This window comes from Sorex araneus, chromosome 1, assembly GCF_027595985.1.
Source record: "Sorex araneus isolate mSorAra2 chromosome 1, mSorAra2.pri, whole genome shotgun sequence".
Taxonomy (NCBI): domain Eukaryota; kingdom Metazoa; phylum Chordata; class Mammalia; order Eulipotyphla; family Soricidae; genus Sorex; species Sorex araneus.
This window is the reverse complement of record NC_073302.1, coordinates 378,466,842-378,490,665: the sequence shown is the minus strand read 5'-3', so window position 1 is coordinate 378,490,665 and position 23,824 is coordinate 378,466,842. Positions and strand designations below refer to the sequence as shown.

The window sequence follows — 23,824 nt, the reverse complement described above, 5'->3', positions numbered from 1 at the left end:
ACCCATATTTTCTAGCTAATATTCCTTATTTTTCAATATACTTTGATGTGAATAATTCATTTTAGATTTCTTATGATTCATTTGATTCATCTATCTATACATTTTTATCCCTGTAGTTAAAAGTACCTGAGGTTGCAGCATCATTTTCTTTATGTTTAAGATTGTTTTTTTAGGGATGACCTGGAGCCGAGGCACGAGAAACAGACCCTCCGCGCCTAAAGATGGTGATCTTGAGGTCTCCTAACCCATTTTGGCACCAGAGCGGATTCTTGCAGCCATGCATTTTGACTGTGAACTGAGCTACAACCTTGTGCAGCCCGGGGAGGGATTTTTCCCTCTCCACCCCATTTTTCTGAGCGAAAATGGCGGCAGCGGCAGTGCCCACATGGTGAGAGCCACCCTGTAAGACTCCCCAACCCGGAGGTAGGACTTTCCTTAGTGACGTAGCCTGTAGGTGGTCCTGGGAGGGGAGGCATTCCCGGCGCGCTTTCCACCCAGAGATGATCCGGAGCCGCGGCACGAGAAGCAAACCCTCCGCACCTAAAGACTGTGATCCTGAGGTCTCCTAACCCATTTTGGCACCAGAGCGGATTCTTGCAGCCATCCATTTTGACTGTGAACTGAGCTAAAATATTAGAAACCCAAAACCGCGCGGACTCAAAGTCTTCACTCTCAGCAATGAAGAGAAATTATTAGATGATGCCTATTCAGCAGGCCTGATTGTTGGGGAAAATTTCCAATCAATAATAGTGAGTTCTGTATGGAAATATGGAATGTACTCAAAGTATATAGAGAATAAAGGGAATATCATTAGCTACTTAGATGGGGGTGGGGTTGGAGGGGGGTGTATTGGGGTTCTTGGTGGTGGAACATGTGCACTGGTGAAGGGATGGGGGTTTAATCAGTATTTGACTGTGACTTAAACCTGAAAGCTTTGTAATTTTTTTTTCTTTCTTTTTTTCACAGTGATTCAATAAAATATTTCTTTAAAAAAATAAAATAAAATAAAATAAAATAAAATTCTTTTTTAGGGTTGGAGCTATAGTACATTGAATGTAAGACACTTGCCTTGTACACAGCTGATCAGGTTCAATCCCTGGAACCCCACATGGTTCCCGCATTTATTATGTGCTCAGAATTATTCTTGAGCACATATACAGGAGTAATCCAGGTGTGGCTCAAAAGCCAAAAAAGAAATAAATACAAAAAAATTTGTTTAACTTTTTTGGGTTTGTTTTGATTTTTTTTGTTTTGAGGCCACACCCAGCAGTGTTCAAGGTTACCCCTGACTCTGAACTCCAGAATTATTCCTGGAGGTATTGGGCCACCCTATGGGATGCCAGGGATCGAATTTGGGTTGGCTGTGTGCAAGACAAGGCAAGCACACTCCCCACTGGACTATCATTATGGACCCCCAAAATTGGTTATCTTGGAAGCCTTTAGTAGTATCCGGCTTTTCTTTCACTTAGAATGTTTATAGCATAAATAGTTTACTACCGATATTGCAAGACTTAATTGTACTTTTGTTTTTGTTTTCTATTTGACCTAGTGCCACTTTAGAACTTTTGTTGTAGCATTTAAAAAAAAATGAGTATACTTCATTTTGGCACCCAGAGACTTGTTATAGAAATGCATCTAGACTGTGAACTGAGCTACAACCCCATGCCGCCCGGGGAGGGGGAAGGATTTTCTCTCCCAACGCTTTCTTTCTACAGGGAGACAGCAATGGCAGCAGCAGCGCCCATGTGGCTTCCGCCACCTTCTAGAACTCACAACCCAGAGTATGAGCTTGCAGTGACGTGGCTTGCAAGAGATCATGGGATGGGGGTGTTACTGGTACACTCTCCGCCCAGGTGAGACCCGGAGCAGCTGCGCACGACACGGCCCCTCTGCTCCTTAAAGACTATGATCCGGGAGTTCTACAAACCCATATTGGCACCCAGAGACTTCTTACAGAAATGAATCTAGACTGTGAACTGAGCTAAAATATCAGAAATCCAAAACCGCGTGGCCACAAGCTCATATAATCTTCATTCTCAGCAATGGAAAACAAATTATCAAATGATGCCTTTTCAGCAGGTTTGATTGTTGGGGGAAAATTCCAAGTAATAATAGAGTTCTCTGTTGAAATACTGAATGTATTCAAAGTATAGAGAGAATAAAGTGAAGATCATTAGCCACTCAGGTTGGGGGGAGGGTGGGCGTGGGAGGGGAGTATACTGGGGTTCTTGGTGGGGGAACAGGTGCACTGGTAAAGGGATGGGGGTTTGATCATTATATGACTGAGACTTAAACCTGAAAGCTTTGTAACTTTTGTCACGGTGATTCAATAAAATAAAATTTTTTAAAAAATGAGTATACTTTATGATCCTATTCTTCTTTGCTGATTTGCTATAATAATGGGTTTTGTTAATGATTGCTATAGAGTTTATGACAACTTAATTTCTCATAACCACCTTTCAATTGAAATAATGCCTCTTTGCATCATAATGATCTAACCAGTTTGTTAAGTAGAAATATAAAAAAATGTGAAAACAGAATTTCCAATGAACTATTTCTAATTAAACAGCATATGCAAATATTTTTTATTTGGATGGCTTCAATTAACAGTATAATCTTGAACTTAATTTGTTTTATTTTTTCTTATTTGTTGCCTAGAAATCTCTAGATGAAGTGTATAGAGACAATATTTACATATATATCATAAAATTTTTAAATGGTTAAAAAAATGAATTATTAAAGTAAAAACTTTTTCTTGATTTTTGCTGATCACATGTAACTAAGTATGATAGATTCCTATCTACACAATAGCCACAAAGGTGTGATTGGCTGAGGGTAACAAAATTGCTTAAGTTAAACAGCACTTAGTAAGTATATCTTATGATCTTTGAAGATAAAGATCAGCCAGAGGACTCTTCTGAAGTAGTTATAATAAGGAACCAAAGCAACAGTACAGCAGGTAGGGTGCTTGCCTTGCATGCAGCCAACATGGGGTTTGATCCCTCACACCACATATAGTCCCTTGAGCTCCACCAAGAGTGATCCCTGAGCAAAGAGCCAGGAGAAAGTCCTGGATATTACTGGGTGTGGCAAAAAAAAAAACTGCCAACACAAATGAAGTACTTATAATGAGGCTTTTTCCAAAGTAAATTTCTTTTAAAGCAATAAGTGTCAATCACCACAGCATCAGCATCATCATCATCATCATCATCATCATCATCATCCCGTTGATTGTCGATTTTCTCGAGTGGTCTGAGTAACATCTCCATTCGTCCTAGCCCTGAGATTTTAGAGGCCTCTCTTTACTCGTCCTTCCCAACAGTGCCGCATTGGAGGCTCTTTCAGGGTCAGGGAATAAGACCCATCATTGTCACTGGTTTTGGCATATGAATATGCCACAGGGAGCTTGCCAGGCTCTCCCATGCAGGCAAAATCACCACAGCATACTTTTGTACTCTGCCTTTTCCCTTTTCCTATCTAAAATACAAATTATGAAAAGCTAAAACAGGACCTTCATCTTGGAAAATAAAAAAGCTAGACTCAAGGAGACCACAGCTTAATATTGCAAAGTGGCCCAATTACCAACAATATCAAATGTCTACCACAGAGCCTTAGGAAGTAAGTAAAAGAAACCCCTGTAGATTAAGTGAATAGCATTCTTATTTGTGGTCCATACAACATAATTCATGTTCTAAATACTATTTCAAGGCACTTTACATTGAAAAATCAAAGACAATTGCCCTCCCGCGCCCCTCTTCCCGCCGCCTGGACTCCCAGAGACCTTCCAGCCGCCCCAGCCCGTGTCCTCTGCGCCCCGGCTCCTCCCCGGGCCCCCTAACTGCGGCCCGCCCTCGCAGGAAGACAATGGGGGCGTGTCCCGTATGTTAGTGGGCGTGGTCTAAAAGTGGGCGTGGCCTCCTGTCAGAGCGGCCAACGCTAACGCGGCCGCAGTTATTCATTGTTACCTCAGCTCACTCGGTACTTGTATTTTTTTGAAAATTCACTTTTGCCATCTCAAACACGCAAAATAGCCATTAGCTTAGTCTGACACTCTAAAAGCTGTCAGTTAATAAGGGAAGTTTAGCACGATCAGAAAACCTTCTTTCCACAAGAAGAAAAAGGAATAAATAACTACAAAGCTCCAACTCTATACTTCCATAACGATATGAAGAAGCAGCGAAAATCCCCTCCGAGAAGAGAGGGGGAAGAAAAGATACCAGAAACCTCAACAGGGACTTCTCACATCTACGACCTCTCAGATAAACAATTCAGAGAGGAAATCTGGAGGAGAGTCGACCTACTCCAAGCAAATATGGAACAGACATCCAATAAATTAAGAGAGGAGATGAATGAAGCGCTGGAACGGTCTACCAAGAAAATACAGGAAGAAATGAGAGCAGAAATGAGAGCAGAAATTTCAAACCTTCGAACGGAAGTCTCACAAATAAAGCAATCGGTAGATGAAATAAAAATATCACTAGATGCCTTCAACAGTAGAATGACTACAGCCGAAGACAGAATCAGTGATCTGGAAGATGAGCTTCAGAAAGCTTATAGACAACAACAAATCATGGCCAAAGACCTCAAAATGGCTATAGAGCGAATCAGAGCCCTGGGAGATGACTTCAAGAGGAACAACATAAGAATCATTGGAGTACCAGAACCGCAGGGAAGCAACCCCAATGAAAAAAACACAGTCAAAGATATCATTGCTAAGAAATTCCCAGAGCTGGACAAGGCAGGCATCCAGATACAAGGAGTCCGAAGAGTACCAGCAAAAAGAGATCCGAATAAAAAGACCCCAAGGCATATCATAGTCAGAATGACGGATACCATGGATAGAGACACAGTTCTGCAAGCAGCAAGGTCAAGGAAGGAAATCACATACAAAGGAGCACCCCTCAGATTTACGGCCGATCTGTCAGAAGAAACCCTCCGAGCCCGAAGACAATGGTGGGACACAGTGAAAAAACTCAACGAAATGAATGCCTCACCAAGAATACTTTATCCGGCTAAACTCTCACTCAAACTCGAAGGAACCATACACTACTTCTCGGATAAACAACAGCTCAGGTCCTTCATAGACTCAAAACCAATCTTGAAAGAAGGTCTAAAGGGGCTACTGTAAGACAAGGAGGAGCCCCATAAGAACAACAAATCCCACAGAAAGATGACACAAAACCACATCACAATAATCTCTCTCAATGTCAATGGCCTAAATGCACCTATCAAGAGACACAGAGTGGCTAAATGGATCCGGAAATTAAACCCAACATTCTGTTGCCTGCAAGAAACACACCTGAACAAACAGAGTAAACATAGACTCAAAGTCAAAGGATGGAAAACAATCCTCCAAGCAAACAACCCCCTTAAAAAAGCTGGAGTGGCCATCCTGGTATCCGACAACATAGATTTCAGGATGAAAAAGATCAAAAGGGACAGCGAAGGTCATTTTCTGTTTATCAAGGGATATGTACAACAGGAAGAAATCACACTCTTAAACGTATATGCTCCTAACGAACGACCGGCTAAATATTTAAAACAACTCCTAACAGATTTCAAAGAGGACATCACTAACAGTACAATTGTAGTCGGAGACTTCAATACGGCCTTATCACCTCTAGATAGATCCACAAGAACAAAACTCAACAAGGAAACACTGACTCTGAAAGAAGAAATTGAAGAGAGAGGCCTAATAGACCTATACAGGGCCTTACACCCCAAAAAGAAAGAATACACATTCTTTTCCAGTGCACATGGAACATTTTCTAAAATAGACAATGTACTGGGCCCCAGAACATACCTCAATAGAATCGGAAAAATAGAAATTGTATCAACCATCTTTTCAGACCACGATGCGCTGAAGATAGAAGCTAACCACTCACCGACACGGAGAACCAAATCAAACACCTGGAAATTAAACAATTCAATGTTTAACAATGAGTGGGTCAGGAAGGAAATCAAGGAAGAAATCAAAAGATACTTAGAAACAAATGAGAATGAAGACACGAGCTACCAAAACCTATGGGACGCAGCTAAAGCCGTGTTAAGGGGAAAATTTATAGCTCTCCAAGCATTCCTCAGGAAGGAAGAAAGGACCCACATAGATAGCTTGACTTCACGACTCAAGACCTTAGAAAAGGACCAGAAAAAGGACCCCAAACCAGACCGAAGGAAAGAAATAATAAAAATTAGAGCAGAAATTAATGACATCGAAACCAAAAAAACAATCCGAAAGATCAATGAAACAAAGAGTTGGTTCTTTGAGAAAATAAATAAGATTGATAAACTGCTAGCAAGACTCACAAAGAAAGAAAGAGAGAAAACTCTAATAAATCGAATCAGAAATGAAAAGGGGGACATCATAACAGAAACCAGTGAGATTCAAAAGATCATTAGAGACTACTTTGAAGGTCTCTACGCCACAAAAAAGGAGAACCTAAAAGAAATGGATGGATTCCTTGATTCCTACAATCTCCCAAGACTGAAGAAAGAAGACCTGGAATACCTGAATAGACCCATCAATGTTAAGGAAATTGAAACGGTAATCAAAAACCTCCCCAAAAACAAAAGCCCAGGCCCAGATGGTTTCACTGGCGAATTCTTCCAAACATTTAAAGAAGACCTATTGCCTGTTTTCCTCAAACTTTTCCAGGAAATTGAAAAAACAGGAACTCTCCCAAACAGTTTCTATGAAGCACATATCTCCCTAATACCAAAAGCAAACAAAGACACCACCAAGAAAGAAAATTACAGACCAATTTCCCTGATGAACACCGATGCGAAGATCCTCAACAAAATACTAGCAAATAGGATCCAACAACTCATCAAAAAGATCATATATCACGACCAAGTGGGATTCATCCCAGGGATGCAAGGATGGTTTAACATTCGGAAATCAATCAACATAATCCAGCATATCAACAAAAGTAAAGACAAAAACCATATGATCATATCAATAGATGCAGAGAAAGCATTTGACAAGATCCAACATCCTTTCATGATGAAAACCCTCGCCAAAATGGGGTTTGGAGGAACTTTCCTTAAGATAGTCGAAGCCATCTATCACAAGCCTACGGCAAGCATTATCCTCAACGGGGAAAAACTAAGGGCCTTTCCTCTGAGATCAGGCACAAGACAAGGATGCCCACTCTCACCACTCCTCTTCAATATAGTACTGGAAGTACTTGCGATAGCTATTAGACAAGAAAAAGAGATTAAGGGCATCCAGATAGGAAGGGAAGAAATCAAACTCTCACTATTTGCAGACGACAGGATACTATATCTAGAGAAGCCTAAAACCTCTACTAAGAAACTCTTAGAAACAATAGACTTATACAGTAAAGTTGCAGGCTACAAAATCAATACCCAAAAATCCATGGCCTTCATATATGCAAACAATGAGGCAGAGGAAAGGGACATGAAAAAAGCAATCCCATTCACAATCGTGCCCCAGAAAATCAGGTACCTCGGAATCAGCTTAACCAAGGAAGTAAAAGACCTTTACAAAGAAAACTACATAACGCTACTCCATGAAATCAAAGAGGACATGAGGAAATGGAAACATATACCCTGCTCGTGGATAGGGAGAATCAATGTTGTCAAAATGGCAATACTCCCTAAAGCATTATACAGATTCAATGCGATCCCTATAAATATACCCATGACATTCTTCAAAGAAATGGATCAAGCAATCCTAAAATTCATATGGAATAACAAACATCCAAGGATAGCTAAAACAATTCTTGGGAAAAAGATGATGGGAGGCATCACCATCCCCAACCTCAAACTTTACTACAAAGCAGTAACAATTAAAACAGCATGGTACTGGAACAAAGGCAGAGCCGTAGACCAATGGAACAGGGTGGAATATCCCTACACACAACCCCAAATGTATGACCATCTAATCTTTGATAAGGGAGCAAGAGATGTGAAGTGGAGCAAGGAAAGCCTCTTTAACAAATGGTGCTGGCACAACTGGACAACCACATGCAAAAAAATGGGTTTAGACCTTGACCTGACACCATGCACAAAAGTCAGATCAAAATGGATTAAAGACCTCAACATTAGACCACAAACCATAAGGTACATTGAAGACAAGGTCGGCGAAACCCTCCACGATATTGAAAATAAACGTATCTTCAAAGGTGACACGGAACTAAGCAATCTAGTAAAAACAGAGATCAACAAATGGGACTACATTAAACTAAAAAGCTTCTGCACCGCAAGAGATACAGTGACCAGAATACAAAGACTATCCACAGAATGGGAAAGGATATTTACACAATACCCATCAGATAAGGGGTTGATATCAATGGTATATAAAGCACTGGTTGAACTCTACAAGAAGAAAACATCCAACCCCATCAAAAAATGGGGCGAAGAAATGAACAGAAACTTTACCAAGGAAGAAATACGAATGGCCAAAAGGCACATGAAAAAGTGCTCTGCATCACTAATCATCAGAGAGATGCAGATCAAAACAACCATGAGATACCACCTCACACCACAGAGATTAGCACACATCCAAAAGAACATAAGCAACCGCTGTTGGAGAGGATGTGGGGAGAAAGGGACCCTTCTTCACTGCTGGTGGGAATGCCGACTGGTTCAGCCCTTCTGGAAAACAATTTGGACTATTCTCAAAAAATTAGATATTGAATTCCCATTTGACCCAGCAATACCACTGCTGGGAATATATCCCAGAGAGGCAAAAAAGTACAATTGAAACAACATCTGCACATGTATTTTCATTGCAGCACTGTTTACAATAGCCAGAATCTGGAAAAAACCCGAATGCCCCAAAACGGATGACTGGTTGAGGAAACTTTGGTACATCTATACAATGGAATACTATGCAGCTGTTAGAAAAAAGGAAGTCAAGAATTTTGTAGTTAAGTGGATGGGCATGAAAAGTTTCATGCTGAGTGAAATGAGTCAGAAAGAGAGAGACAGACATAGAAAGACTGCACTCATCTATGGTATATAGAATATCAGAGTGGGAGACTAATACCCAAGAACTGTAGAAATAAGTACCAGGAGGTTGACCCCATGGCTTCGAGGCTGGCCTCACGTTCCGGGGAAAGGGCAACTCAGAGAAGCGATCACCAACTACATTGTAGTCGAAGGCCATGTGGGGGAAGGGAGTTGCGGGCTGAATGAGGGCTAGAGACTGAGCACAGCGGTCACTCAACACCTTTATTGCAAACCACAACAGCTAATTAGAGAGAGAGAACAGAAGGGAATGCCCTGTCACAGTGGCAGGGTGGGTTGGGGGGGAGATGGGATTGGGGAGGGTGGGAGGGACGCCGGGTTTACGGGTGGTGGAGAATGGGCACTGGTGAAGGAATGGGTTCCCGAACTTTGTATGAGGGAAGTATAAGCACAATAGTGTATAAATCTGTAACTGTACCCTCACGGTGATTCTCTAATTAAAAATAAATAAATTATTAAAAAAAAAAGAAAAATCAAAGACAATTAAGATGTTTATCTAATGTATACTTTATACATTAAAAAAATTCCTGGTGGTAGGGCATTTGCCTTGCACATGGCCGACCCAGGTTCAATTCCAGCATCCCATATGGTCCTCTGAGCACCGCCAGGAGTAATTCCTGAGTGCAGAGACATGAATAACCCCTGTGCATTACCAGGTGTGACCCAAAAAGCAAAGAAAAAAAAATTCCTGTGTAAAACTAAGAGAATCTGAATACAGAGAATAAGAAAAATAATTTTTGAATATTTCAGCTTAACTGTATGAGTGGTAAATACAAAACAGAAGTACTTCTTTTTAAGGCATGACATTAGATAAACAAAACAGGGAATAGAAAGTACCAAACAATGACAAACACTTGACCTTTGATTACAAACTCAGATTATGGGGTAGGTGGGTGACTAATAACATAAACATTAATGCTATTTTAACTATATGAATATGTAAATTAAAAATAAATTTTATAATAGGATAGAGTAATAGTGGGATGGAGCAATAGTATAGCAGGTAGGGCACTTACCTTGCACGCAACCCATTTGGGTTTGATCCCCCGTATTCCACATTGTTCCCTGATCCTGCCAGGAGTGACCCCTGATTGCAAAGCCAGGATTAAGCCCTGAGCAAGTCAATTATAGCCCTAATTTTTTAAAATTATTTTAAATTAAAAATTTTTAAACAATATTTAAAATCATATTTTAAAATTTACTGTAACAATAATATTTCTGCTGAAATTGGTTTTTTGTATTTAAGATATTCTGATATGAAAGTTTCATTTTCTTTTTAAAGTAGTGTAGATAAGTTTTAAATATGTGCCCATCAAAACATCCACAGAATTTTCCATACATATTTGGTACTATTATTTGAAATTCTGTAGAAATTAACCAAATTTTTTATGCCAAAAAATGATGAGCAATACCAAAAAGACATGTTTGATGATACTTCATTTGGCAGCCTAATGAAGCTGAGCATCATTCTGGCTTTCTCCCTGCTCTAGTAGCCGAGCAGATGCCGATGTTCCTTACAGAGCACAGTGCTTCAGCCAGGTTTAGCATCCCAGCAGCTGTTTAAGCAATGTGAAGATTTACTGGATTACTCTCCCAGGGTAATTCTCTAAAGAAGAACTGAAAACAAAGCACTGAAAAGAAAACACAAATTTCTCTAGACATTAAGCGCTGCTACTCTTCCAAGTTCACATCTTGTTAGGCCCTCTCATTTCTTGAGACCCAATACTTCTGTCCTGAGCCCACCACAACCATTGCCTCGATGGCTTTCACCTATTGTTCTTGTCTGTGATGCTCTTTCCTTCACCTTTTTTTGTTCTGCCCTTTAATTGAAAAAGATGATTAAAAAAGAGGAGAAGGTAGACATGCAAAATACTTTGAATCAATATAATCAGTGGGAAAATGCCAAGAAATCTGATACTGTAAGCATACAAGAAGGGAATGAGAAAGGGGACAGAGAATACTTCTTCACAGGCTACCTTCAAGACAAGAACCAGCAAATCCATTTGTATTTGTGTAAGATTCTAGGATTAACAATAACAATAGTTAATTCAACCAAAGGAAAAAACATTAACAAATATTTTTGAGGATTTTAAGATGTTGGGGAAAAATGCTAAACAAATCTGGCCAATAGAAACCAGAAATCTAGCTTGACTCCAGCAGTAATGGTTCACCAAGTCTCTTCTGGGGATCTGCTATGCTGTGCTGAACACAACCAAGAAAATTGTCCTGAGAATGGTGCAGGCACACCAATGCATAGAGTTCCATGATTAACTTTTCGATATATTACTCGTGTTTTCTTACCTTGCGCACAATATCCCATACATCCTTGCGTGGGTTGTAGGAAGTACACAAAAAAGTTCCCACAGTTTCTTACAGACACTGGGATTTGAAAGAGACAGCAGTCTTTTGTAGAGCTAAACAGAAATTGCCACGTGGCACAAGCTGTCAGATTCCTGATTTCCCCGGGCAAAGGCAGAGTTTCTGAGTCTCTCAGGGACAGCCAGATAGGAGCCTGGGTTCCGCAGTGATTCATCTTTTGACATTAGAGAAAACAAAAGTCTAAGTTCACTTTATTTTTATGAAACTCTAATAACTTGCATCTGCACTATCAAGGAAAAGGCAACTTTACAAAGTAGCAAATTTAAAGTTAGATCCCATTTAAGTTAAATAACTATATTCCATGTGTTACATTTGTTTTCTAAACAACAGAAATTTTGCATTAGATTACTTCCTAAAATAGTTCATGCATTCTGAGACAAGTCTCTCTAAAGCCGAATAAACTGATCTTGGAGATTACTTGAAAAAAGCTGCAAGCAGTTCATATACAAAACTAATGCATAATTCAGGATGTGTCAATAATCAAGGGAGAAAAAAAACTGCTGAAAAATTGAGTAAAATTTGGGATAAAATTGAAGTTAAAAATCTCACTTGAAGGCAATAATCAAAATCATTTCCAGACAGAAAATTGCATGAAACAGAAAATAGGAAAATATTATAGGTTATATATGATGTGGGAAGGACTGAGGAAGTTATTAACTTGGGCAAACTATTATGCATACACCCTGTTTTTATATTAGGTATATAATAGTGCCTACTTCACAGTGCTATATCAATATATAAATAATGTTCATAATGCACTTTCTGCAGACCAATGGCTAAACAAGGGCACCCCCAGCACTTCGAGGTATAGCCCTGCAGACCCACAAGTGCCCCAGGGCGTGATCCCAGTGGCCCCCAGCACTTCTGGGCAAAAGGTGGGCCCAACCTTTAAACCACCCAGTTGGCCAAGTATCAGTGAGAGTGAGCCTTGGTGGTCCCTTGGGGAGGACCCTCCCTACCAAAGAAAAAAATTCTCTGTATAATTGAAGTACGTGTAACAGTAAGAAAAATGAGGCTTCTTTTAAACTGAAAAAATGGAATGCTTAAAATACATACATTAAAATACATACATTTTACTGTTTACAGGTTATTGTTCTCAAGTGCTGTCAGGGATCACAACTTGGCTAGAGGACTAAGACATAGCCGCTAGCTGGAGGATTTTAGGAACGTTTCATGTGAAAATCAGTTTTCTTTAAGAATGGTGGAAATCTGATAATAAACTGACTATATTCTAGAATTCTGAAAATAACCTGAGATCAGCTAGGTTAAAAACACTTGATGGAGTTCATGATATAACATTAACTATTAATATGAGAATTGGGACCAGGGGGATACCCCTTTTGGATTAATTCAACCTTGAAATGAGACTACTTCAGCTCAAACATAAATTGGTTGTAACACATCTTACTTCTCATCCTGAAAAATACTGAAGCAAAAGCACAGGCAGTTCTCCGAGAGCTGTCATACCTCAACACATTTGGTCGGCATAGCAGCAGGTCTGTCAAAGATGAGAAATCGGTACCACCCCGGAGCAAGCGAGTGGTCACATATCAGGTCTTGAATGGCTGACTGCTGGAGGTGCAGTGAGTCAAATCGAACATTTCGGTAAGGACTCTGCAGTAGCTGGTGTCCCCCAGGAGAGCATTCTTGAGCTGGGATGGAAAGAGGGAGGAAGGCTGTATATCTTTTCTTTAATACCACTGCTCAGCCCTCATTTAAAACATCGTCGCTGTCACTGTATCACTGTCATCCCGTAGATAATTGATTTGTTTGAGCGGGCACCAGTAATATCTCCATTTTTAGACTTGCTGTTGCTGTTTTTGGCATATCGAATACATCACGGGGAGCTTGCCAGGCTCCACCCTGCGGGCGAGATATTCTCGGTAGCTTGCTGGGCTCTCTGAGAGGGAAGGAGGAATCGAACCAGGGGGTCGGCCACGAGCAAGGCAAATGCCCTAACCACTGGGCTATAGCTCCATAAAAACCACCTGAAAAGTAAAGGACCAAACATGCTGGCCTCCCAGTAACCGTTTTCCAAACCATGATGCCCAAAGTAGAGAGAGAGTAAGAAGGAAATTGTCTGCCATAGAAGCAGGGGGTGAGTTGGGGAAGGGGTGGTGGGAGGGATACAGGGGACATTGGTGGTGGGAAATGTACACTGGTAGAAGGACAGGTGTTCGATCATTGTATGACTGAAACTCAATCATGAAAGCTTTGTAACTTTATCCCATGGTGATTCAGTAATAACAATAATAATAAAACATCTGAAATGACAGGCTTTTCCTGTAAGTCAAGGGTGACTTAACTTGCAATTTCCATGTATACAATAACAAACCAACACACAATTATGAAAACGTATCTTTTCAGTTACTGGAGCTTTAATGACTTTCTTCTCATTTAATTGGATTATGCACTATTGCTGATTCTTATTGGATTAGGATTTGTTCCTGTCATCTGCAGTCACAGGCTTTATGAAGGATCCTCCTGCCCCTGATCTCAAAGTGCCATTATTCTCCCTCCTTCACCTGCTTTCTTTGAGAGTAACCAAATCTCCCTCAAACCTTCTCTCTACTGGGTCCAGAAATTCAGTAAAATGAAGCAACCTTTTTTTTGGTTGGTAGATTGACTTGGGGCCACACCTGGCTGTGCTGAGGCTTTATTCCTGATTTTGCATTCAGGGATCATTCCTGGCAGGCTGGGGTGTGTGGGGGGTGGGGATGGGGGTGGGGATGATATGGGATGCCTACAACCAATCCTGGTCATCTGTGTACAAGACAAGTGCCCTACCTGCTATACTATCTCTCTAGCCCACTCCCCAATAACTTTTAATGCTAATCTCATTATTGTAAAATGCCTCTCTTACTGAGGGAACATGTATTCTTTAAGGCAGGGAACAGGGGAAAATTTTCAGAATAGTCTGTGGAATTTTTTATTGGAAGTCCTTAAAAAAAAAAAAAAAAGGAGAAAAGGAATGGGGTGGGTGAAAGTGTTTTAGCAGGAGACACTAGAAAAGGCAATGGAATAGGGAAATTTGGGGAATCCTGTTTAGGGAAGATATTTTCTGAGCCTCTCAAACAGAATTTAGTTCAGTGATATTAAGCATTCCTTGCATGTTTAAGAGGCTAGATTAAATCATAAAATCCAGAAAAAAGAGTTTAACAAAACCACTTATTTTTGAAATCTTGCCATTTATGATAACATGGAGGGAGTAGAGGGGATTAGGCTAAGTGAAGTATGTCAGAGAGATACACATACCAGATGATCACACTCAGACATGAGATATAACAACATAAACCAAGATAACACACAATGCCAACCCTTTGATTCTAGTGATGCGGTTTCCCTCCAAAAGCCAGGGATCTAACCCAGGTCTCAAGCAAGTGATGCGTGCTCTTTAGCACTGTGTCACACCCACAGTTCTCTACTTCACAACTTATGCGGGTAGTAAATTGGGGGATGAGAGGGTAGGTTAGAGTCCAACAGAGTGTTCTGTTGGCATTTTAAAACTAGGTATGGTGTGACAAGGTATTTTTGAAGAGGTATAAAAAAGCATTCCAGAAATTAGAAGATGATGAAAACCAATACCACTTTAATGAAGTAGAAGAAAGAAATTAAAGAGATAAGTAAACAGAAATATAGTTGTATACATAGCTCTGAAGACAATATTGATTGGTTACACTCCTCAAACTGAAATAGAGATCACAACTATCAGACACAATTGAGTCCTTAAAAATTGAAAACCTGGGGCCAGAGCAATGGCACAGCAGGTAGGTCAGTGTCACTGTCACTGTCATCCCGTTGCTCATCGATTTGTTCGAGTGGGCACCAGTAACGTCTCTCATTGTGAGACTTGTATGCAGTTGATCCAGGTTCAATTTCTGGCATCCCATATAGTTACCTGAGCTCCACCAGGAGTAATTCCTGATTGCAGAGCCAGGAGTAACCCCTGAGCATTCATTGCTAGGTGTAACTCAAAAAGCAAAAAAAAAAAAAAAAAGTTAAAAACCTAATTATAAAATGTACATGGAGTCTCAAGGGCTCCAGAAAAGCTAAACAAATCTTTAAAAAACAAAAAAACAACAACAACCAAAAAAAAAAAAAACGGGGGTGTGTGGAAAAAAAACAGGGCTATGTATGTGGTTTAGGGGAATAGCCCTTCCCTCTAATGGGTAAGGCTCTGGTTTTGTTCCCCAGAATCACCAAAACAAATTTTAAAAACAAGAAAAAACTAAAGAACAGTACAACTCATATTTCTCCAAGTCAAAATTCACTACAAGTAACAGTAACCAAGAGAGTGTGGAGCTGGCATAAGCAGAGACACACTGGCAACTAAATTTGAGTGTTGAGATATAAACCCATAAATGTATGGTTATCACTGACTTTCATGTCTATGAAGACCTTCAATGAAAGAAAAGACAGTTCTAAAAAAGTGGTTTTGGAAAAACTGGACATCCACATGGAAAAGAATGAATGTACCCTAATGTTATACCGATGAAAAATTTAACTCAACATTCTGGGAATGTAGCACAGGGATTAGATATGGGTTTCATATCCAGCAGCTAAAGACCTTCCAAGTACCAAAAAGTGTAGCCCAGGTGGCTCCCAAGCACAATTTGGGAGGCCAGGAATTCCCCAATATGTTAAAGCCCAAACCACACCAACCACACCGAATCTTTGGACTTTAGCACTGAATCACAGGCCTAATTAGCCAATTATTGCCAGGAGTATCCCCTGGGTCCCCAGAGCTCTGCATGGGAAGTGTTCTAAAAATTAATTCAAAACATATTAAAATAAAAATATAAAAATAATCTCAAAAGTATTATAAACTCTTAAGAAAAAATGGATAAATAGTTGTGACATTAGATTTTTCAATGGTTCCAAGATATGACAGGAAAATACAAACAACAAAAGAAAAGTTATAAAATTGAAAACTTTAGTGTTCCAAATGACATTATTAAGAAAGTGGGAGGAAAACTTCTAAAGAACATGAGAAAATAATTGCAAATCATGTATCTGATAAAAGAACTATAGCATATGAAAAAATGCATGTAACTCAACAAAAGAATGCTATACAGTCCAATCTGGAAACTGGCAGAAGATCTGAATAGATATTTTCCCAAAGAAAGATACATGAATGCCCAATAAACACATGGAACAAATAGTTTCATCAGCCACAAAAGAAATGATTGCTGTTTTTTGTGTGCTTGAGTTTTTCTTTTTCTTTTGTTTTGTTTGTTTTAGAGCCATAACAGGCAATGCTTAGGGCTTATCCCTGTTTCTGCACTCAGGAATTGCTCCTGGCAATGCTTGGAGAACCATGTGAGATGCCTGAGATTGAACCAGGGTCAGCTGTGTGCAAGGCACGTGCCCTACCAGCTATACAATCTCTCCAGCCCCATAGCTACAAAGGAAATGAAAAACTGCAGTGAGATGTAACTTCAAACGTACTAGAACACATAGAGTATATGTCTTAAATAATAACAAGTTATAACAGTAAATGAGGATGTTGACAAATAGGAATCTTCATAAATGGACTGCTGTGGGAATATAAAATTGCATAGCCCCTTTGTAAAACATCTGTAGCACTGTCGTCCCATTGTTCATCGATTTGCTCGAGAGGGCACCAGTAACGTCTCCATTGTAAGACTTGTTGGACTGGAGCAATAGCACAGTGGGTAGGGCGTTTGCCTTGCATGCAGCCGACACAGGTTCGATTCCTCTGTCCCTCTTGGAGAGCCTGGCAAGCTACCGAGAGTATCCCGCCCACAAGGCAGAGCCTGGTAAGCTACCCGAGGCATATTCGATATAAACAGTAGCAACAAGTCTGTAAAACACCATGTTTTTGAAATGATCAAACATATCATCCAATAACTACTCTTAGGTGTATGTCCACGAGAAATAAAATTGGGTCTGTCCAAAATATAAATAGTATTATTTGTAGTATCCAAAAGGTAGCAGCAACCAAATGGTTACTGGCTGATGAAAGTATATGTATAACATACCTTTTTAAATACATATGTTACATGTATAACATAGTTTCTACTTTTATAGTCAGGGAATGTTAAAAATATTTTCATCTGTCCAAACTACAACAATCAAAACTAAAAATGTTCCTGTCAAGGAGGCAGGCTTAGGGAGTGGGGGATGGGAATTTAATGACATAGGTGGAGAGAAATTGTCACTGATGATGGGATTGGTGTTAGAACACTGTATGCCTGAAACTCAACTATGAATAACTTTGTGAATTATGGTGATTTAATACAAATATAGCACTGTTGTCCCATTGTTCATCGATTTGCTCAAGTGGGCACCAGTAACGTCTCCATTGTGAGACTTGTTGTTACTGTAGTAAAAATATATATTTCAAAATTAATAACAATTGCTTCTTCACTTTGCATTTTGGCTTCATGAAGACTTCAGAGGATCTTTTGAAATGATCAAATATCTCATTCAATATCTACTCCTAGGTATATATGCCCAAGAGAAATAAAATTGGGTCCGTCCAAAATACACAAAGAGGTGTGGTGTACATTAATTATATTAAAACTCTAAACAGTAACAAGAAGTCTCACAATGGAGACATTACTGGTGCCCGCTCAAGCAAATTGATGAACAATGGGATGACAGTGCTACAGTGCTATTATACACTATAAATAAGTTATTTGTATGTTATCTTACAAAAGATATTTAGGAGCTGAAGAGATAGAAGAGCAGGTAAGCACTTGCCTCGCACACTGCCAACCCAGGTCCAATCCTCAGCATCTCATATGGTTCCCAGAGCCCCCGGGGAAAGATTCCTGAATGCAGAGCTGGGAGTAACCCCTATGCAATGCTGCATATGGCCCAAAAGATGAACAAACAACAACCAAAAAAATCCAAAACAAAAGAAATGCTATTTGGAAAAATAAGAACTAATTTTTCCATTCATGTCCCCTTCCCTCTCTATTCTACATTCATAAAGAAATTATTGATTTAACCATGATTGAGTTTAGAACCTGGGAAGGGTTTATAATTGTCTTCAGTACAGAAATTTCAAGGTACTATATAGAGGAAATAGGGTGTGTGTGATCACAGTAAACACTTTAAAAAGTTATAAGCATTGGATTAAGTGCATATACATGCATTTTAAAAAGTTGTTCATAAATGTAGCATTGTAGCACTGTCGTCCCATTGTAGAAAATATGTAAGCAAACCGGGCTGGAGTGATAGCACAGTGGGAGGGCGTTCGCCTTTCACGCGGCCAACCCGTGTTCGATTCCTCTGCCCCTTTCAGAGAGCCCAGCAAGCTACCGAGAGTATCGCGCCCACAGAGCAGAGCCTGGCAAGCTACCCATGGCGTATTGGATATGCCAAAAACAATAACAATAAGTCTCTCAATGAGAGACGTTACTGATGCCCACTCGAACAAATCAATGAGCAACGGGATGACAGAGACAGAGATGTAAGCAAACCAAATTTGACACAGACTACACAAACAAGATCGCTTGTTGAGGTGTACTTCTTCAGGAAATAACATGATTAGATTAGAACCCTACTTTTCTAACTTTTAGGTGGACAGGGGCTTTCTTTCCTCCTTCCTTCCCTTTTTTTATAACAGACTAGACTAATCTTTGTAAATAAGCTTAAAGTGATAAAACAAAATCACAAACAGTTACAAAAGTTGAACATATCTCTTTTCTACCTATAATCAGTTTTACAGGGATGAGAAGCATATGAAAATTTACCATGTAAGAAGAAATCGCCCTTCCTTTAATGCTCTGATCTTATTAACACAAAACCAGAAGAGGTAATGGATATATAGTGATGTTATCTTCACATTATTTTAAACATTTTAAAAATTGAGGGTTGGAGGACCACATCCGGTGGTGCTCAGGGCTTACTCCTGGCTCTGTGCTCTTAAGGATCACACCTGGCAGTGCTCAGGAGACTACATGTGGTGCCAGATGAGCCCGGTCCGGCACGTGCAAGACCCACTGCACTAAGATTCCAGACCCTTAAAAACGTTTTAAGGAGCGATAGCACAGCGGGTAGGGCATTTGCCTTGCACGTGGCCAACCGTGGTTCCATTCCCAGCATCCTATATGGTCCCCTGAGCACCGCCAGGAGTAATTCCTGAGTGCAGAGCCAGGAGTAACCCCTGTGCATCGCCGGGTGTGACCCAAAAAGAAAAAAAAAGTTTTTAAAAGTTTTCTTTGACGTGGATTAAAAACCTGATTCAAACAGAAACACGGTGAATATGCACGAAAACTAACATTCATCCAAGACAGAAATAAGTGTTTCTCTCTATATTTCCCGAGTGGGATGGGATTCAAATAGAAACCATGCAGTTTGGAATCAAACTCTTCTCGAATAATTCGAACCCACTTTCTCCCAAGTCACCTGGCAGATCTTGCAAAAGTTTCTGAGTTGAATTCAAGGAACCTGAAGGAGAGTATTAGACTCATAGGAAGCTAAAGAAGACTAGAACTCTACTTTTCTAACTTTTACGTGGGCAAGCGCTTTCTCTTCCTCCCCCCCCCCTTTTTTTTAATAGCCTAGACTAACCTTTGTAAATAAGATTAAGGTGATAAAACAAAATCACACTTTAAAAGTTACAAAAGTTGCACATATATCTGTTCAACCTATGATCAGTTTTACAGGGATGAGATAAAAACTCAACAGAGGGTCACAGAGCAGAAGAGAGATGAAAAAAACGCCTGCGGAGAACCGAGGTAGGAAAGACACCCTTTGCCTAGAAGGCCCTGGACCACAGCTAAGAAGCGGAGGAGGATTTCCTTAAAGATGCGCGGGGGCGAACCCTCCCCCGAAGGCACTGAGTTCCCGCCCGCCAGCCCACGCCCTACCTCGGTGACCTTGCCCGGGGGCCAGGAGCAGCAATGCCAGCGCGAGCGCCCAGACTCCGCCCCGCATCGCCTGGTCTGGACCGTGGCGCGGAGCACGCGGGTGGGTGCGCAGAGGAAGTCCCCCAGTTCTGCGAACTCTGAACTTTTTTCTCTGCGCTGCTCAGCCTTTGAAGCAGCTAAAATCCTGTCTGTCCGGCGCAGCCTCGTTTCCGCTGGCGTCGCTGAAGCCTCTGCTCGACCCCCAGCGCCTCTGCTGCCTCGCACCCCGCCCGCCTGCCCCAAGCCACGCCCATCCGTCCCGGGGGACCCACCGCGAGCGTGGGGGGTCCCCGAGTATCCCCGGCAGCCTTCGCTTCCAGAGCGCCAGCTTCCGGAGAATCGCGTGGCCCCGCTCTAAGAAAAGTTTGAAGAAATTGGTATTAGCCTAGAAAATTGCTCAAAGGGGTCTCAATAAAAGAAACTTTGCAAAGTTCTTTTGGAAAGGGTACTGCTAATTGTGCTTGCAGATGGAGTCTTAACCGGCTTGTCAGGAAGCCTGGATTTTCTGAAAAGGCCGCCCTAGCTTTTATTTTAGAAAAGTGCTGGCGTCTGCCACATTGTTTCTGTGATGAAAAAGAGAGGAGGGAGCAGAGATTAAAGCTGCAACCTGAGAATCCCTTTAAGGGAGGTGCTCAGACATGCTTCAGTCCCTGGGGTCAGCCATCACAAATTTACTGGTGATGAAGAGCTCTCTGAGTTGTCCCCAGGGTCCCGGGCCACAGGGTCCACCAGCATAGTAGTGGACCAGACTCCCCCAGGTTGCCCCGCAGTGGTCTTCAATCTTATGCTTCCTGTAGCTCTGTCTCTGCAGAGGGAGCTGGGCTCCTCTTGAACTTCATCCTTTTAACTTGCTACATGAAAATTCACTCTCACGTTTTCTCTGACATCTCTGACATCTCACCGTTCTCCAAATCCTGGGACGTTGTCCTGCAATCTCTGCAGGAAAGAAGACATAAGTCAGCAGAGGACAGGGTCCAGGTGCATGTCAGGGTTCAGACTGCAAGCCCCCTAGACCTCCAGAACACTGAGGCTTTGACAAGAATGGTGATAGCTACAGTAAATGCCCAAATTCATAAACGCTCTCCAAAAATATTTTTTTTAATTGGAAACAAAACTGCCATTTTAAAGCTTAAAACCAGTCTACAAAAAGATGACTAACCTCTCTTTAAAAACAAAAAAGGTTAATGGTGCATAAAACATATATAGCCTCCTGTTGTACACAGCAAAAGTACTTATTGCCTAAAAGAAAAAAACAGAATGGCCGGGGCTGAGCCATTACATACAGTAGGTTTGACGTTTGCCTTGTGCAATCAACCAGAGTTCCATCCCAGGCACCCCATATAGTCTCCCTAGCCTGCCAGGAGTGATCCCTGAGAGTAGCGAGCGTGGAGAAAGCGCTGACCAAGAAAATCAAGTAAAGAATTTGTTTGTTCTAAAAAATAGAATGTAGGGGACACCTGGGCAGGCTCGGGCCAGGGCCGGAGCTCGGGCTCCGGCCGAGATTCGACCCGGGTGCCCATGCCTCTGCAAAGCCGCGTGAATGCCGAACGAGCAGGAACCAGAGGCAGCTATAAGACTTGGGGTTCCGGCGAGTGCTTGCAACCATGTATGCGGACTGTGAACTAAGCTTTTGCCCCACACCGGCTAACGGAGGAAATATCCTTCTCCCTTGGTCTCTCCTCCCTCCCGGGGGAGAAGGCGTGGTGTCTGACATTTTATAGGTCCTTTGAGCAGGTATGAACTTTGTGGCTCGGAAAAAAAAAATTGTGTGCTTTGAAGTTGAAACCGGAACACCTGGGCAGGCTCGGGCCCGGGCCGGAGCTCGGGCTCCAGCCGAGATTCAACCCAGGTGGCCATGCCTCTGCACAGCCGCAGGAATGCCGAACGAGCAGGAACTAGAGGCAGCTATAAGACTTGGGGTTCCAGAGAGTGCTTGCAACCATGTATCCAGACTGTGAACTAAGCTTTTGCTCCATGCTGCTCCAGGAAGGGAAATGATTCAATTTCCAACTTTAATCTCCCTGGATTCAATTACTAAAATACAGAAATTGTAAAGAGACTTTTTATCTCTTCATTCTCATCAGTGGAAAACTCAATATCAAATATTTCCTTGTTAATAGGGCTGTATTCTTGGGGGATAAATTCCAACAAAAATAGTGAGTCTGTGTTGAAACTCCAACAACAATAGTGAGTTTTGTGTTGAAATATGGAATGTAATCAAGGTAAAGAGAAGAGTGAAATTTATCAGTTACCCAGGCGGGGGTAGGGGGTGGGGATGGGAAGCATACTGGGGTTTTTGGTGGTGGAATATAAGCACTGGTGAAGGGACGGGTGTTTGAACATTGTATAACTGAGACATAAGCCTGAGAACTTTGTAACTTTTCACATGGTGATTCAATTAAATAAATAAATAAATAAATAAGCAAAAGAGTGGGAAAAAATAAAATAAAATAAATAAATAATAGAATGTAACTGAAGTCAGTATGGGCAGAAAATTTTTCATCTTAAACTGACTTAGGGAAAAAATTCATGTCAGCAGTGTGAAATTGCTATTTTAGTGTATCATACATTTTTGTTATTTTAAGTTTCCAAGCCTTAATAAAACTGGAACAGGAAAATAAACATCAAGATCCCCAACTTTCTGATATCACCAGAATAGAGTAAAGGTTATAATCAAGATCAAATCATACTAGCTTTTTTTAATATTAAAAAAAAAACTCAGTACCTGTACAATTGCAAATCACTTTTATACTTTTGGGGACGGGACAGGGTGGGGAGGTGTATGAGGAGAGGCACAGCTGGTGGTGCTCAGAGGTTACTCCTGGCTCTGCGCTGCACTCCTGGCAGGCCATGGGGACCATGTGGGGTGCCGGGGATCAAGCCCTGTTGGCAGCGTTCAAGTCAAATGCTCAATACAAACAAGATCCCTATCTGCTATACTATTTCTATCCCCTTACTTAAATATTTTATCAAAGGGCATTACTTACTTAACTTTCTCCAACCCCTGCACATATAAAGCATATGGGTTTTATTCATTTACTTCAGTTTTTGATTGTTGAATACCATTTAATAAGCTTACAATATATTTAGTGACTGTCACTGTCACTGTTATCCTGTTCTTCATAGGTTTGTTGGAGTGGACAGCAGTAATGTGGACTGGAGAGATAACACAGCAGGTAGGGCATTTGCCTTGCACGCGGCTGACCTGGGTTCAATTCCTCCGCCCCTCTCGGAAAGCCCAGCAAGCTACTGAGAGTATCTTGCCTGGCAAGCTACCTGTGGCGTATTTGATATGCCAAAAACAGTAACAACAAGTCTCTGAGATTTGATAACAAAGAACCAAATTTTCTATGCATATATCATGAGTTAGGATGCAAAACATTAATATCTTGAGGACTAGGCAGATGATAGTACAAGTTAAAGAGCTTGCTTGGTGACCCAATTTCTGTCTTTAATAATAAAGTCCCTAAGTATGTAGTAATCTATATAGTCCCCAAATGCCACCAAGAATGATCCTTAACCAGGAGGTCTGCCTCACAGCTTGGAAACTGGCCTCACATGTTGGGGGG

General features: G+C 41.1%; 1 protein-coding gene across 1 annotated transcript in view; it reads right to left on the bottom strand.

The window, feature by feature from the left end:
- The window catches only part of VWDE (von Willebrand factor D and EGF domains), an 89,478-nt gene extending 69,195 nt beyond the window's left edge, over positions 1-20,283 (bottom strand). Inside the window, exons 1-3 of the mRNA XM_055119792.1 lie at positions 20,226-20,283; positions 12,841-13,025; positions 11,296-11,527 (exon numbers count right to left, since the gene is read on the bottom strand). Of these exons, the coding sequence (XP_054975767.1) occupies positions 11,296-11,527; positions 12,841-13,025; positions 20,226-20,283 (475 nt within the window). The remainder of the gene's footprint in view (positions 1-11,295; positions 11,528-12,840; positions 13,026-20,225) is intronic.
- Between the last annotated feature and the right edge of the window lie 3,541 nt (positions 20,284-23,824).